General features: G+C 36.1%; 1 protein-coding gene across 2 annotated transcripts in view; it reads left to right on the forward strand.

Moving 5' to 3' along the window:
- Positions 1-16,086, forward strand: part of LOC107711871 (BCR activator of RhoGEF and GTPase) — a 42,463-nt gene extending 26,377 nt beyond the window's left edge. The window contains exons 9-24 of one of the 2 annotated variants that reach the window (XM_016516947.1): positions 2,618-2,739; positions 2,862-3,027; positions 3,135-3,254; positions 3,397-3,472; positions 3,613-3,717; positions 3,832-3,906; positions 5,282-5,379; positions 5,594-5,650; positions 7,226-7,315; positions 10,624-10,683; positions 11,869-11,978; positions 14,116-14,255; positions 14,378-14,512; positions 14,604-14,709; positions 15,048-15,210; positions 15,327-16,086. In XM_016516947.1, the coding sequence (XP_016372433.1) occupies positions 2,618-2,739; positions 2,862-3,027; positions 3,135-3,254; positions 3,397-3,472; positions 3,613-3,717; positions 3,832-3,906; positions 5,282-5,379; positions 5,594-5,650; positions 7,226-7,315; positions 10,624-10,683; positions 11,869-11,978; positions 14,116-14,255; positions 14,378-14,512; positions 14,604-14,709; positions 15,048-15,210; positions 15,327-15,416 (1,713 nt within the window). In that variant the 3' untranslated portion in view covers positions 15,417-16,086. Of the gene's footprint in view, positions 1-2,617; positions 2,740-2,861; positions 3,028-3,134; positions 3,255-3,396; positions 3,473-3,612; positions 3,718-3,831; positions 3,907-5,281; positions 5,380-5,593; positions 5,714-7,225; positions 7,316-10,623; positions 10,684-11,868; positions 11,979-14,115; positions 14,256-14,377; positions 14,513-14,603; positions 14,710-15,047; positions 15,211-15,326 lie in introns of both variants that reach the window. The other variant, XM_016516946.1, reaches the window with a different exon arrangement.
- Positions 16,087-16,135: the final 49 nt, after the last annotated feature.

Genomic DNA, 16,135 nt, shown 5'->3' on the forward strand with positions numbered 1-16,135 from the left:
ATATATATATATATATATATATACTGTATATATATAAAAAGAAAAAATAAGCAACTGTGAAGACAAAATGTCATAAAGTGACTTTTTATGACAAACAAGGTTAGTTCAGGCTTTAAAAAGTTATGTGGTGTGACTCCTCAAAAAATAATGATGTGTATGAATTAATCATTCATAATATTTTTTGCCTTAAAAAATATATTTAAAAATCTTTTTGAAAATAATGATTAAGATGTGTATACGCACATGAGCTCAAGGTGACAAGGCCAGAAGAAAACCCCTTGCTGATAAACTCTTGTACTGTAATTCTTAGTAATATTTTTACAAGAAGTGTAAAAATATTCTTCAGTACGCTCCGTTTGCATAACGCTGCAAGTGTCCCGTCAACAATATAATCATCTCCCGCCTTCCTGTTCCCCTTCCTCCTTTATCAAAGGTCGTTTATGCGAAACGAGAAGTCTCAACACCCTTCCCAGCTTCAGAATGAACACAAACATGTATTTGCACACTTTCCCGACCCCTCTGAACTGTGAGTCAGTTGACCTGGTACTAGACTTCCTCGCAGATTACTGGAAAACTGTGTGGGAAGTGGCACTCTGATTGTAGGCTTATGGACATGCCAGGAATTTTTATTAAAGAAAATACAGAGATGTAATTCAAAGATAGTTATTATTTATTATTGGAATGATTAAAGGAATGTTTGACATAAGCTGGGGAACAGTACAGCTCAGCTTAAACATGATTCCTGTCAAGAGATGTACTTAAATTAAGAATATTTAATTTTTATCACTTTGCAGGAACTGATGATAAAACATCATTATACAATCGTATGAGAAAGTATTCATCAAAAAGAAATTTTTTTTTGACATTAACTGTGGATATTTGCCAGACACACAAGACCTAAAATATCTCTTAGTTTCTCTATTGGGATCCAACAAACAATTTTGTATCAAAGGAGTATAAAAGGCCTATTTTTTATGGTTCACAAAAGGAGACATTTTAAAGACTGTGCTGGTTCATTTTCTAATTTTAATGTATGAAAACAAGCTTTCAAGCTTCAAAAAGGATACAAAAGCATCATAAATGTAGCTTTCTGTATGTCTTTTGTGCACTATATTCTAAGTCTAATATAATGATTTAATGATAAAACACCACCAAAAACATAACAATTGAATAATATTGAAAATATATTTCATAGCACATTTACATTTTCATTCAGAGGTCTGACAAAGCCTGTTTAGAAAGAAAGTAATTGTATTTTCCAGCATTATCATTTGTCAGGGCATCTTGGTCCATGTCCTGTGTAATTATGGCCATTGAGATGATGGATTTCCAGTTCATGGCCATGTGCTGCTTCTCATCTTAGGCTGTTTTAGCAGATGTCTCTAAATGCATCCAAAGTCAATACTGCACCCATATATCATGTTGGCCAAATCCTGGTGTACTTTAGGAGAGAAAAAAAAAAAAGCAGGGATAAACACTCTCTCTGAAGCCAGGGTCACAGGTCAGAGACGGTGTTTTGAATGCATCTACACACACATACAGACATTCAGGCCATGAAAAGAGCAGATGTCTTTCACATATTTCACACACCCGGAAGATTCGGTCACTCAAGAGTGCAAATACACACCCAGTTGTAAAGAATTACCTGAGATAGACATCTTTCGAAACATTTTGTACAGAAATTTTTCAATTTAATGTTGCTTTGTTATTTTAAAGGGGTCATATGATGCTGCTAAAAAGAACATTATTTTGTGTATTTGGTGTAATGAAATGTGTTTATGCGGTTTAAAGTTAAAAAAACACATTATTTTCCACATACTGTACATTATTGTTTCTCCTCTATGCCCCGCCTTTTTGAAACGCGTCGATTTTTACAAAACTAATCGGTCTGAAAAGCGAGTTTACAGATCTTCTTTATGCACCAAGAGCTTGTAACACTCTAAAGAGAAAGGAAAAAATGAAATCGCATCATATGACCCCTTTAAGGACATTTTTTTTGTTGTTAGTGGAATATGTTGTTTTTCAATCCATTTAAGGCAAAATGTTTCCTCTAATGTGACTTACAGTAGGTAATTACCATCATATCTGCCTTTTGTGAATCATCTCATCCAGCACACTTTTTTCCATCCTATCCAGCCGCGCTTGTCTGAGTTTGAAACCCCTTCAGGCTGCCATCATTATCATGAAAATAGCTCCCCTGACTCACCCACAAATAGCGCAATTTCTTAAGTGTGTCATGCCTCCATCTGAGTGAATGGGTCTGAGCTTCTCATTGGCTGTTTTTCCTCCTCACTTACTTTAAATGACCCCACACCTCAGGCAAAATAGTGACTGCCACTGATTCATGGAGCAGTAAACAATACATGAACGCCCCCTGTTGGTAAACAGTTGAAACTAATTGTGTTAAGGTTCTTTTTTGGTTTCCAAAAATTATGATGGTGCCTTTTCACATTCCCAGAGTTCTCAGAAACAGAAGGTGTCAAACTTCAACAAATATAATTTATGTTATTATTACTACTATTGCTATTATTATAATTATATGGAAATACAACAGAGACATAGTTGTAGTTTTTAATGTATTGTCCTGCATATAAAAGTCATCCTAATGTCTTTAAAGAATCGACAGCTTCTCAGAGACCAGTTTATGGTGGAGTTAGTAGAAGGGTCACGAAAACTTCGACATGTCTTCCTCTTTACCGACCTGCTGCTTTGCGCCAAATTGAAGAAACAAACCGGAGGGCAAGTCAATCTATATCAAACTTTTTTTCATCTGTAGAAACATACCTCATTTCAAAGTTGTTGTCTTTTTTCTTGCTTTGTCATATCTGTGACCCCTGGTTTCTGTGTCTTCCTATGTTCAGGAAGGGGCAGCAGTATGACTGTAAGTGGTATATCCCACTAGCTGACGTCACTTTTCAGACCATTGATGAATCGGAGTCTTCACCGGTCCCCCAGATACCAGAGGAAGAGATAGATGCTATGAAGGTCAAGATCTCCCAGATCAAGAATGAGATACAGAGAGAAAAGGTAGATGAGGCAATTAAACATGTTTCAGAAATGCTTTTCTAAAGTAAACATTCAGCTTTGTGTTAATTGTTTCCCACCTCCTTCCTCTAATTCTCTCATGTGTTCAGAGAGTATGTAAAGGAGGTAAAGTCCTTGATCGTCTCAGGAAGAAACTGTGCGAACAGGAATCACTGCTGCTGCTCATATCTCCATGCATGGCCTTCAGAGTCAGTAACAGGAATGGCAAGGTGAATCAATACCAGACAATTTCCTAAAACTGCATTTTTTTTCATATATCTGCAGTCTGTGTTCTTTGCTAAGACAGATGTTTAACACTTAAAGGGATAGGTCAACCCCCCTTATTTCCTTTGTTCTATTTCTGTATTTCAGGGCTATACATTCCTGATTTCATCTGATTACGAGCGAGAAGAATGGAGGGAGATCATTCGGGAGCAGCAGAAAAAGTGTAAATTTTTGCATGCATGAAAACAGCAGGACTCCGTAAACTGCTCTTTTCCTTCAAGAGAGAGTCACTTATTAGTTAAATGCAGATATTGGTGACTTCACTGAGCGAGGCTCTCTTGGTTTCTGGATGTTCTCTCACAGGTTTCAAGAGTTTTTCTTTGACTTCCCTGGAGTTGCAGATGCTCACCAACTCCTGTGTGAAGCTACAGACAGTTCACAATGTTCCTCTGACAATCAATAAAGAAGGTGAGTGCCTTTTTTGATTTGTTTTATTAAGATCTGTATTGCATTTGATTTCTTTCTACTGTATCTGAAATTTGTCATAAATTGAGTTGTTTTTGGTTGTTTTTCTCCCATTAGATGATGAATCCACAGGGCTGTATGGCTTTCTAAATGTGATTGTTCATTCTGCAACAGGGCTGAAACAGAGCTTGAGTAAGTTGTCTGGCACAGGATGTCTCACCTAGTTTATGGGACTGCAGCAGTGTGTTTTTTCGGTGGTTGCAATTAGATGGAATGAAATCCGGCTCACAGTAATCATTAAATTATTGAATGCCTCCCTAATATGTGCGCACATGCATGAAAACACCTGACATGCTCCCTGCTGTTGTTGGGCAGAGTTCTCTCTATGAGCAGCTGTGGATTAACAGGGAATGCTGCGTTCTTCTTAAATGTAACTTTCCATCACTAATTTATGTCTTTCTTTGTTCTCGCTCATTCATTGTTTCAGCTTTCTTGTAGCCTTTATACTCAACAGAAGCTTGAAGATAGTTGGGGTGAATGTCATTACTGTATGTACCATGGTGACAATGTAATGTAATAAGAGCCAAAGGATCTTTGCATAAAAAGTAAACGCATATCCTGATAGGCTATATCCAGCACCGTTGAAAAGTTTGGAATCAGTAAGGTTTTTTTTTTTTTTTGGAATACTTTTTAAATGACTGATTTTATGCAGCAAGGATGCATTACATTGATCTCGATTCATTTATGTTACAAAAGATTTCAATTTCATATAAATGCTGTTCTTTTGAGTTTTATATTCATCAAAGAATCCTAGAAAATATGCATCATGGTTTCCACAAAAGTATTAAGCAAAATTAGAATTTTTTTTTGAGCACCAAATCAGGATATCAGAATGATTTCTAAAGAATCATGTGACACTGAATACTGGAGTAATGGCTGTTGAAAATGTAGCTTTGCCATCAAAAGAATAAAGTACATTTTAAAATATATTCAAATAGAAAACAGTTGTTTTTGACCTTATTCATATTTCACAATATTGCTGTTTTTACTGTATTTTGATCAAATAAATGCAGTCTTGGTGAGAGACTTCTTTCAAAAACTTTCAAACATTTTTGAATGATAATGTAAATAGATAACCATTTTATAGTGTTATTTTCAATGTTTCAAATTGAAAAGTGAAAACTGAAGTGTTATACAGTGACAGCTGCTTTTTATTACTTTGATTACTTTTGATTTCAATAATCGTATTTTTTTTGTATCATTTTTTTGTTTTTTGTTTATAAAATATTGAATTCGGTAAATTATACAAAAAAATAAGAACATTAAATAAAAAAGAAAATATTACAAAATTTATCATAAAATATACTTATTAAAAGTTACTGTAATAGTTATTGGGTTTTTGGTCATACTGCCCATACTGCCTAATACTGTTACCTCTAACTTTGATTGGAAAATACTATGTGGGAAAGTAACTTAAAATTTCTGATTCATGTACAATGTTTTTTTTTAAACATTTGAAAATGGTTTTAAATGTAACCGGCTTGTTTTCTGTTCTCTCCCCCTCCAGATCTGTACTGTACATTAGAGGTGGACACTTTTGGCTATTTTGTGAACAAAGCAAAAACTCGTGTGTACAGAGACACCACAGAGCCAAACTGGAATGAGGTCAGAACTGCAGCCCATCCTCTGCATGTAGCTGCCTTCAGAAACATTTAGAGCAACCTAGCGTGTTACAAAGACAGAATATTAGTCCTTATGCTGCAATAACATTTGATCCCTAATTGATCACAAATTACACCCTGCAGCTTAAAATATGAAAAGACATTATAATGCAAGTTGAATGGTATGATTAAATGGAGGTTGGACCCTCTTTTCACAGGAGTTTGAGATCGAGCTGGAGGGCTCTCAGACCCTCAGACTGCTGTGCTACAGTAAGGTCAGACATTGCAGGGATGATGGGGAGAACATGGATCGCATCATGGCCAAAGGACAGATTCAGGTATGCCTGTTTAGATGATATTTTAATATATTAGGGAACTTTGAGAAGGCGAGCTGCTTATATATTTTCAATAGTGGTTCATCACAGTGGTCACAAAGCCCAGGGATGTCCTCACCAACAAACACCGGACAGTTGACAGCTCAAATAATCCTGTTCTCATTTCTCATTTTAAAATATTACATTAAATTAAATGCTAATAAATTAAGGCCCTGCCAACATATACTATACTTATGAGCTTTGGGTCACTTTGTGGACTCAAATGTGTCTTTTTTTTGTTTTTTTGTTTTTTTCTTCACAGAAGTGCGTTTTCTCTGTGCACAAATCCAAGCAATCAATCATGAAATTGTGTTATTTTATTTTCAATTTTATCGATTAGTCGTACATAAAAAAGCAATAATCTGCTTACCCATAGTGACTAAGCATTTACATTTTTAATCCCTAATGCAATAAACAGAACAAAGCCGGTTAGTTGTTCAGGTAGATAATCCTGCCATATGCGGTGGTGTGGTTGAGTTACTAGAGAAACCAGAGTGGCGGCTTGACAGAGGGCCAGCTTTAGGGAAATGCTTAGGTGTTGTGCTACAGAAGGATTAATATTCAAATAACAGTTGTTTTTGACCTTATTCATATTTCACAATATTGCTGTTTTTACTGTATTTTGATCAAATAAATGCAGTCTTGGTGAGAGACTTCTTTCAAAAACTTTCAAACATTTTTGAATGATAATGTAAATAGATAACCATTTTATAGTGTTATTTTCAATGTTTCAAATTGAAAAGTGAAAACTGAAGTGTTATACAGTGACAGCTGCTTTTTATTACTTTGATTACTTTTGATTTCAATAATCGTATTTTTTTTGTATCATTTTTTTGTTTTTTGTTTATAAAATATTGAATTCGGTAAATTATACAAAAAAATAAGAACATTAAATAAAAAAGAAAATATTACAAAATTTATCATAAAATATACTTATTAAAAGTTACTGTAATAGTTATTGGGTTTTTGGTCATACTGCCCATACTGCCTAATACTGTTACCTCTAACTTTGATTGGAAAATACTATGTGGGAAAGTAACTTAAAATTTCTGATTCATGTACAATGTTTTTTTTTAAACATTTGAAAATGGTTTTAAATGTAACCGGCTTGTTTTCTGTTCTCTCCCCCTCCAGATCTGTACTGTACATTAGAGGTGGACACTTTTGGCTATTTTGTGAACAAAGCAAAAACTCGTGTGTACAGAGACACCACAGAGCCAAACTGGAATGAGGTCAGAACTGCAGCCCATCCTCTGCATGTAGCTGCCTTCAGAAACATTTAGAGCAACCTAGCGTGTTACAAAGACAGAATATTAGTCCTTATGCTGCAATAACATTTGATCCCTAATTGATCACAAATTACACCCTGCAGCTTAAAATATGAAAAGACATTATAATGCAAGTTGAATGGTATGATTAAATGGAGGTTGGACCCTCTTTTCACAGGAGTTTGAGATCGAGCTGGAGGGCTCTCAGACCCTCAGACTGCTGTGCTACAGTAAGGTCAGACATTGCAGGGATGATGGGGAGAACATGGATCGCATCATGGCCAAAGGACAGATTCAGGTATGCCTGTTTAGATGATATTTTAATATATTAGGGAACTTTGAGAAGGCGAGCTGCTTATATATTTTCAATAGTGGTTCATCACAGTGGTCACAAAGCCCAGGGATGTCCTCACCAACAAACACCGGACAGTTGACAGCTCAAATAATCCTGTTCTCATTTCTCATTTTAAAATATTACATTAAATTAAATGCTAATAAATTAAGGCCCTGCCAACATATACTATACTTATGAGCTTTGGGTCACTTTGTGGACTCAAATGTGTCTTTTTTTTGTTTTTTTGTTTTTTTCTTCACAGAAGTGCGTTTTCTCTGTGCACAAATCCAAGCAATCAATCATGAAATTGTGTTATTTTATTTTCAATTTTATCGATTAGTCGTACATAAAAAAGCAATAATCTGCTTACCCATAGTGACTAAGCATTTACATTTTTAATCCCTAATGCAATAAACAGAACAAAGCCGGTTAGTTGTTCAGGTAGATAATCCTGCCATATGCGGTGGTGTGGTTGAGTTACTAGAGAAACCAGAGTGGCGGCTTGACAGAGGGCCAGCTTTAGGGAAATGCTTAGGTGTTGTGCTACAGAAGGATTAGAAGGACTGTACTATGGATTGTCATCAGAGTTGTTTGGAAATGCTCCAAAGAGAAAGTGGGACATGACACGCTGGTGCGAAATTACGGGTTGGTTGAGTGAAAGTCTGCATCAGCATATGAAAGATTATGTCTTAATCACATGACCCTTTTTTGCCATGGCAACCATATGTTTTTTTTCTGTGGCCATAGACCTATAGATCTCAGTTGTTTAGTCCAAACACTCCAAGCTTTATACCTGTTTGTATGGAATTAAAAACTTAAATTTTTCAGTTTCTTCTAAAATTATTGTTACGACAGGTCATATACACTGATTGGAAAAACATAATACTGACCTAAACTTAAGAAGTGGCACATTTCATTGCTGATAAGCAGAAGAGCACCAAGCGAAACACTTGAAATTGTCTTGAATGCGTTGTTGGTAGGTCAGTTGTCACACTGGGCCGTAATCATCAGGGTGGGCGGAGATTCTGTAGTTAATCCCAGCGCTCCATCTGTGTGACAGCTCCGTCAGGGGAGCTCTGTGTGTGTGTGAACTCAAGAATATATCAGAGAAGACGTTCACAACAATAGATTCATTCAGACCAGCATCAGAACCCTTATACCAAAACACGCACCACTTCAGGATGACATGGAACGCCAGTTGGCCATTGTGCTAGAAGACCCAAAATTGACTGTGCTTCTGTGAACGGAGAGGGATTCCTGTTCCTGTAGCCTGCTGCTTCTTGTCAATAACAGTAGCATCCTCTACTAGAGGAACTTAAGCGAGATGGGCAAAAAGGACCAGATGCAGGATGGTGAAGAGCATTATGGTAGAACGAAGACTGTGAGCAGTAAACCGATGAAGGAAGAGTTGATTAGCAGCTGTGCGGTGGAGGAAGAGGAGAAACAGGAGGATGATGAGGAGGTGGACACTGGCCTCAGGAAGGGTCCGAGCAGTAGGGCTCGACTCTGGGGTAGAGTGCGCAGCACGCTCCTCAGGCAGAAGGTAACGAGAGCCTTGCCTTGTCCAGCGTGGGGATTTAGGAAATAAGAAACTCAGTTTGTTAACTTGGTTTGAGATGAATATTGTTAAGCAGTGTGATTAGGAATCGAGATGCTGAAGTGTTTGATGTGGATTTTTCTGTTGAACGAATGTTTTTTTTTAGTTTTTTTGGTCTGCATCGGTAACATAGTAGGGTATGTATTGTTTGTTAAGGTAATATAACATTGTGATTTGAAAAATATTAAGGCTTGAGACTTACTGATGGAGTACATAAGATAAAGAATGCTCGGAAAGACTGGTGTATAGCAGGGGTTTTCAAACTGGTGACCTCCAGGAGGCAGCAAAGGGCTGCTGGGGGGTCAAAATGTGTTTTTAAGGACTGCCAAAGTTAACTAAAGATATAATTTATCATATTAAATCTGCATTTAGTTTTGTTGAAAAAAAGTTCCCACTGTACTGGATACACTGTCAATGATAATACAAATTTGCTTTAGTACAACGACACTGTAAAGCCAGTTATTTAGACACAATAATTTTTTTTTTGTCTTTATAATTACACATTTTATATTTTCTCACACAGTATACCATTCAAAAGTTTGCGATCTATTATATTATTTAGTTCTTATAGTAGTATAGTAGTTAGTTATTTAATTCTAATATGCTCATTTGCTTCGCAAGAAACGTTTCTTATTATCATCAATGTTGAAAACAGTTGTGCAGCTTAATATTTTTGTTAAAACTGAGTTACATTTTTTTTTCAGGATTCTTTGATGAATACAGAGTTCAAAAGAACAGCATTCATTTGAAACTGAAATCTTTTGTACCATTATAAATGAATCCTTGCTGAATAAAAGTATATATATTTTTTTTTCAATATTACCGACCCCAAACTTTTGACAGGTAGTGTAAAGGGTTTTTTATAAGTGAAAATATAGCTTTATATGATGTAATGTAATGAAATTGTTTATTGCTTACTTCTAGTTGTGATACTGATCGTTTGGTTTACTGTGCTGAATCTAGAGCCTGCCTAAAACAATGTGTTACACCCATGATGACATGATATATACAAAATATGCATTTCCCCTTATGAACACTCTAGATGTCTTCTGAACATTTGAAATATGACATTGATTGTTGCTGTCATATCACTATGTACTAGTGCACCAGTTGCTTTAAATTACATCAGATTTTTTGGCATGAGTAAAGCCAACCAATCAATACAGGTCTTTCCATTGGCAGCAAGCTGGTAAATTATGTTGTCACAATACCCATAGCAGACCAGAGTAAATACAAACTGACGCCCTGGCATTAGAGACATGATTAGACTAGAATCTGTCACTAAATTAGTACTGACAACCGACTATGTGGACGTTATGTAATACTATGAGACTAGGGAAGATAGACATATCATAAAGAAGGGAAACTGTTTGGATTATACTGTAATTTAGGTTGTGCATTTCTTTAAGTTTAAGTGATGATTTTGTCTATATCGGTTAAGTTGAAATAGTATTGTGCATTGGTCTGCATCATTCAAATGCTGTACTATGTGCCTGGGTAGCTATCTTCATTTGTCCAGGCTCAGCGCATTTGTTTGTTCATTTATTTTTGTGAAATGTAGATACTTTCCAGTAGCGTGTTCACTGAGCTGCCATTTTTAGCAGGTGACTCTGTGTTTGGGTCACGCTCAGATAAAGATTATCCTCTTGATTGACATTTGTTCCTATTTTCACAGCTGGATCCTCAATCGCTGCAGGGTAAAGACTGGCAGAGGACAGTAATCAGCATGAATGGGGTCAGTGTGGCTCATCCTGCACAATAATAACACAATTACTAATAATAGGAACAATCATTTTATTAAATGTTCAAAAGGCCATTTACATTTAAACAGGCCAGTACACTTGATTAGGATAATCTATATTTGTCTGGGAAGTGAATAATTGATGTTGCTGTATCACTGAAGTGATGATATACTGTAACTATATGTAGTGCACATGTAGGTGCTTATCACTTGTCTCTTTTGCAGATTTTGTAATATATTTAAATATGTGTGTAGAAATTGTCTTTGTATTTTTACAGCCCTAAAGTGGTATAACAGATACATTGCAGTATTTCATTTGTCAAAATAATAACTACAATTCCCCAAATTACCCTGTTCAAAAGTTTGCATACATACTTTACAATGATTTGTGAAATGTGTTTCTGTGTGTTTCTGTGTCTATTTAAATATAGTACTGTTCAGGAAGATTTTTTTAAATGTTTTTAAAAGTAGTCTTGTATGTTTAAGGCTGCATTTTCTTGATCAAAAATTCAGTAAAAACAGTAATATTGTTACAATTTGTCATTTAAAATAACTGATTCTTCAATTTGTAATTTGTAATGTAATGATTCTTTAAATGTAATTTATTCCTGTGATGGTAAAGCTGAATTTTTAGCAACTTCAGTGAATTTTTACTCCAGTCTTCAGTGTCACATTATACTTCAGAAGTCATTCTAATATGCTGATTTGGTGCTCAAGAAATATTTCTTATCATTACCAATATTGAAAACAGTTCTACTGCTTATTTATATTTATTTATTTATTTGGACATCGTGAGACATTTTTTCAGATTCATTGATGAGTAAAGAGTTCAAAGAACATCATTTAATCGAAATATAAATCTCATGTAACAATGTAAAAGTCTTTACTGTCACTTTTGATCAATTTAATGCATCCTTGCTGAATTTCTTTAAAAAACCAATCCTACTGACCCCAAACATTTGAAAGGTAGTCTGTTGTCTGCCATCAAATTTTAGCAATATGAAGCACAATGATGGATTATCACGGTCATGTGGCTTGATATTAAGCTGATGGCCACAGCTTACAGTGATTTAATTCTTGATTATTTGATAGGTGAGATTGAGCACAGAGTTGCTTTGTTCTCATCAGTGAGATGTTTTAATTTAAAAAAATGTTGTGCACATTCATCACTCTTTCCAGATTGAGGTCAAGCTGTCTATGCGGTTTACCAGCAGAGAGTTCAGTCTGAAGAGGATGCCCTCCAGGAAACAGTCTGGAGTGTTTGGAGTCAAAATTGGGGCCGTTACTAAGTGAGTCAACCTGCCAATCAGTCAATCAATTCAGTGTATGACTGATCCAAATATGAATGTAACATTATAAAATTCCAGTCATATCAGTAGCCTAATAAAAGCTGTTTTTCCTTTACATGAAGTGGGTTTCCTCATGAGGGCCGCCATGTTGAGATCATATGACCAGCCAAATACTACTCATTTTTACTCTGTAACCCCTTATTTTTGGATACTTTCAAACCTACGGGAAGTCGTGGCCTAATGGTTAGAGAGTCGGACTCGTAACCCAAAGGTTGCGTGTTCGAGTCTCGTACCGGCAGGGATTGTAGGTGGGGGGAGTGAATGTACAGCGCTCTCTCCCACCTTCAAATACCACGACTGAGGTGCCCTTGAGCAAGGCACCGAACCCCCAACTGCTCCCTGGGCGCCACAGCAAAAAATGGCTGCCCACTGCTCCGGGTGTGTGTTCACGGTGTGTGTGTTCACTGCTGTGTGTGTGCACTTTGGATGGGATAAATGCAGAGCACTAATTCCGAGTATGGGTCACCATACTTGGCCACATGTCACTTCACTCACTCGCTCACTTAACTTTTGTATTTAAATAATGCTGCATTCCCACCACTAGATGTCAGTATAAGTCAAAAATGACTGCCAAGAAGGCTAGTGAGTGTGCCTATACAAGGATTAATATAGTTATATTGCATTCTAACTGTTTATGCAAGTTTTATGTCAAAACAGTCAGTCGTGATTCAACAATGAAAACAGTCATCTTTCACTCCATGAGCAACACCAGTCAGATGTCAGCAATGTTTCCCATAATTTAGAAGACACAGGGACCATTCTCCGAGTGTTTTCCAAGACCCACATGACTCAAATGAGGGCTCATAAAAATAAGGAGGTGGAAACTTCCTTTTAATAAAGCTGAGGAAAGCTGGTCTCCGTCAGAAGGGTTCGTAAAAGCAGAAAGGAAAACAGAAAGCAACCACATTATGGACTTCCTGAGAAACAGGAAGAAATGATTATTAAAGGCAAGGGTTTGCCAAGGGCTTCCCTCAGAGGACTGCAATAAAAACAGGACTGTGGATTTAGGAATTAGACTCTCAGATATGCATTTTTCATAGTTTAACAGTTTAACAGCAATGCACAGGAGTGAAATATTGCCCTCTAATAATATTTTTTTTTAACTTGACAGTTTTGGGAGGGGTATATGGTGGACAGAATTGTTTTTTATTTTCTCATGGTTGTGGTCTCATTATGATGTTGATTTTGGGATATTGAAATGCTGTGTCAGGATAATGCAGATGTAGGTTTAAATATAGGCTATGAGAACGTTGATACAGCGAAGTAATTTTTCCATTCATAGTGAACAAATAAACAAGCTCTTAGAATATGCTGGTTATTTTTTTACTTCCCAGAAATGTGCCAAGAAAATATTTCCTTAAATAATAGAAGTTTACTTTTATTTTTTCCATGGAAAATATATTTTAACAAAAAACTTCTGTTATATATATATAGAGAGAGAGCGAGAGAGAGAGAGAGAGAGAGTTTTCATGATGTCACTAGATTGGATTTGAGTGCTGTTTTCAATTAATTAATTTGAAAATTCTATAATATTCTAATTCTATTCTTTAAAAAAAACTTGTCCCTTTTAGACTTGCACTCTATTCATTTACTGCTTTTTTTTCTTTTAAAAAAGTAACACTAGTTTTTCTAATCTTTTTGTATTCTATTTGTTTTCTTTTTATTTTCTTTTTATTTATTATACAATTAACAAAAGCAAAAAAGGCATCTAACACTAGCTTGCTCTATTCTTTTACTATTCTGTTTTCTTTTTATTTATTATATAATTTTTTTTTTTTAAGTTACTACGTGTACTGCATTGAGCTAACTGAGATTTGTTATAGCACTTGCATATCATTGCTCTTTTGTTGATTTTGATTGCTTCCATTGTCCTCATTTGTAAGTCGCTTTGGACAAAAGCGTCTGCTAAATGACTAAATGTAAATATATATATTTATATATGTATATGTAAAAGATGTCCCATAATCTTCTGTGGTCATAGAATTTACAGCTTTAATACCAAAAAATTAAGCACAGATCAATATGAATATATTTTCCAGATGCCGGTTGTTGACTCATGCGTGTTTGTTACTCTTAGACGGGAGCACTCTAAAGTGCCTCTTATTGTGAGACAGTGTGTAGAAGAGATTGAGCGCAGAGGAATGGAGGAAGTGGGCATCTATCGTGTCTCTGGTGTGGCCACAGACATCCAGGCCCTGAAAGCTGCCTTTGATGCCAGTAAGTACTTCTTGTAGGGATGAACCTACAATTAAATTAAAATAAATGTAATTCTTCATATTGTATGTATTATATGTATTTTTGTTATGGCTAAAAATTAGTATTTTTTTGTGATTTAACAGACAATAAAGACGTTTCAGTTATGATGAGTGAAATGGATGTGAATGCCATCGCTGGAACGCTGAAGCTTTACTTCAGAGAGCTTCCTGAGCCCCTCTTCACCGACGAACTCTATGCAAATTTCACTGAAGGCATCGGTCAGTTGAGTGTTTTTCAAGTTCTAATGAATAATCATTTATTCAAAAAGTTCATATTAATAATTTATTTTTGTTTATTCGTTTTCTTCAGCATTATCAGACAGTGTGGCAAAGGAAAGCTGTATGCTCAATTTGTTGCTCTCGCTACCCGAACCCAACTTGCTGACCTTCCTGTTTCTGCTGGACCATCTGAAGAGGTGCCGTCTGATCCCATCATTCAATTTCCATAACATGATTCTTAAGTGAAAATATACATATTTGAATTGGTGTTTGCGATAACTTGATTCCAATCTAGGATCAAAATATTGTAGGAACCACCTAAAACACCATAGCTTCAGCATTTTTTCTTTACAAAACTATCTGTAGAATAATCACAATTAACCTCATAATTTATAGCCAGTCTTTAATAAAAAATTAAACTGTGTGAATACATTTTTTTCTTTTGAGATGGCTGCTATTTTTTGGAAGGCAGGGACCATTCACATTTGTTTTAGACCTAAGTGTTGACTGAAACCTTCTTCCTTATTTCCCTCAGGGTCGCTGAGAATGAGAGCGTCAACAAGATGTCCTTCCACAATCTCGCCACAGTATTCGGCCCGACCCTCCTTCGCCCCTCTGAAAAGGACAGTAAAATTCCATCCAATCCCACGCAGCCCATCTCTATGAGTGACAGCTGGTCTCTTGAGGTTATGTCTCAGGTAACAACCAAACAATACTAGAATTCTAGTTTAACTGTCCTGAGGTCTCAAAGCATCAAAATAATATTTGTGTTGATGTATTGGTTAGATCACTTTATTCCTCTCCGTCTCTATAGGTCCAAGTATTACTGTACTTCCTGCAGCTGGAGGCGATCCCTACTCCGGATAGTAAACGGCAGAGTATGCTCTTCTCCACGGAGGTTTGAAAAGGAGCTCAGAATGCACTGGGACTGAAGTGATTCAGCATGTTACCAATGGAGGGCACCAACATCCTACTGAAATCTTCCAAGTGGAGTGAATTCTCTGCATTAGTATCATTCTGTTGATATTTCTGTAGAAATGTACAGTGAAGAATGACAAGCCAGTCTGATATCTTCTCATGGACTCACTGTTACAAGCACTTAAAGTTTCAACATGCAGGTGATGTTGTTTATTTTCACTGTCATCCATTGTAAGATATCTGATTGAACGGTGGCTCACACTTTGAGTGCCAAGCTTGCCGTTGATCATTGGATGGTGAATGTTATTCTTGCATTTTCTCTTGTTCCTTCCAGCACTGTGGGTTTATAAAGAATTACACATTCCAGTGTTCCATGAACATTTTATTTGATCTGATATTTTGCTCACCTATGATTTATGTCTTCCCGTGGCATGGGCTACGGAACATCTGAATACGCAAATCATGAGGAGGAACACATTTATATGGCCCCTTTCTGATGGATAAAACAATGCAGAGAACTAAAATGTGAGACTCTTTAACCAACATGTGACTATGGTCAACATATTAGCATATTAGTTCATAATTAAAAAGAATATACAACACAATTATAGTTTCTACCACTCCCATGATTCCCAAGAAAGTACAATCCTTTTTTTTTTTTTTTTTTTTTTTCTCTACAGCTAGTTCATGCCGCACTGCACTCAA

This window comes from Sinocyclocheilus rhinocerous, unplaced genomic scaffold (genome assembly GCF_001515625.1).
Source record: "Sinocyclocheilus rhinocerous isolate Xijiao unplaced genomic scaffold, SAMN03320098_v1.1 scaffold988, whole genome shotgun sequence".
NCBI lineage: Eukaryota > Metazoa > Chordata > Actinopteri > Cypriniformes > Cyprinidae > Sinocyclocheilus > Sinocyclocheilus rhinocerous.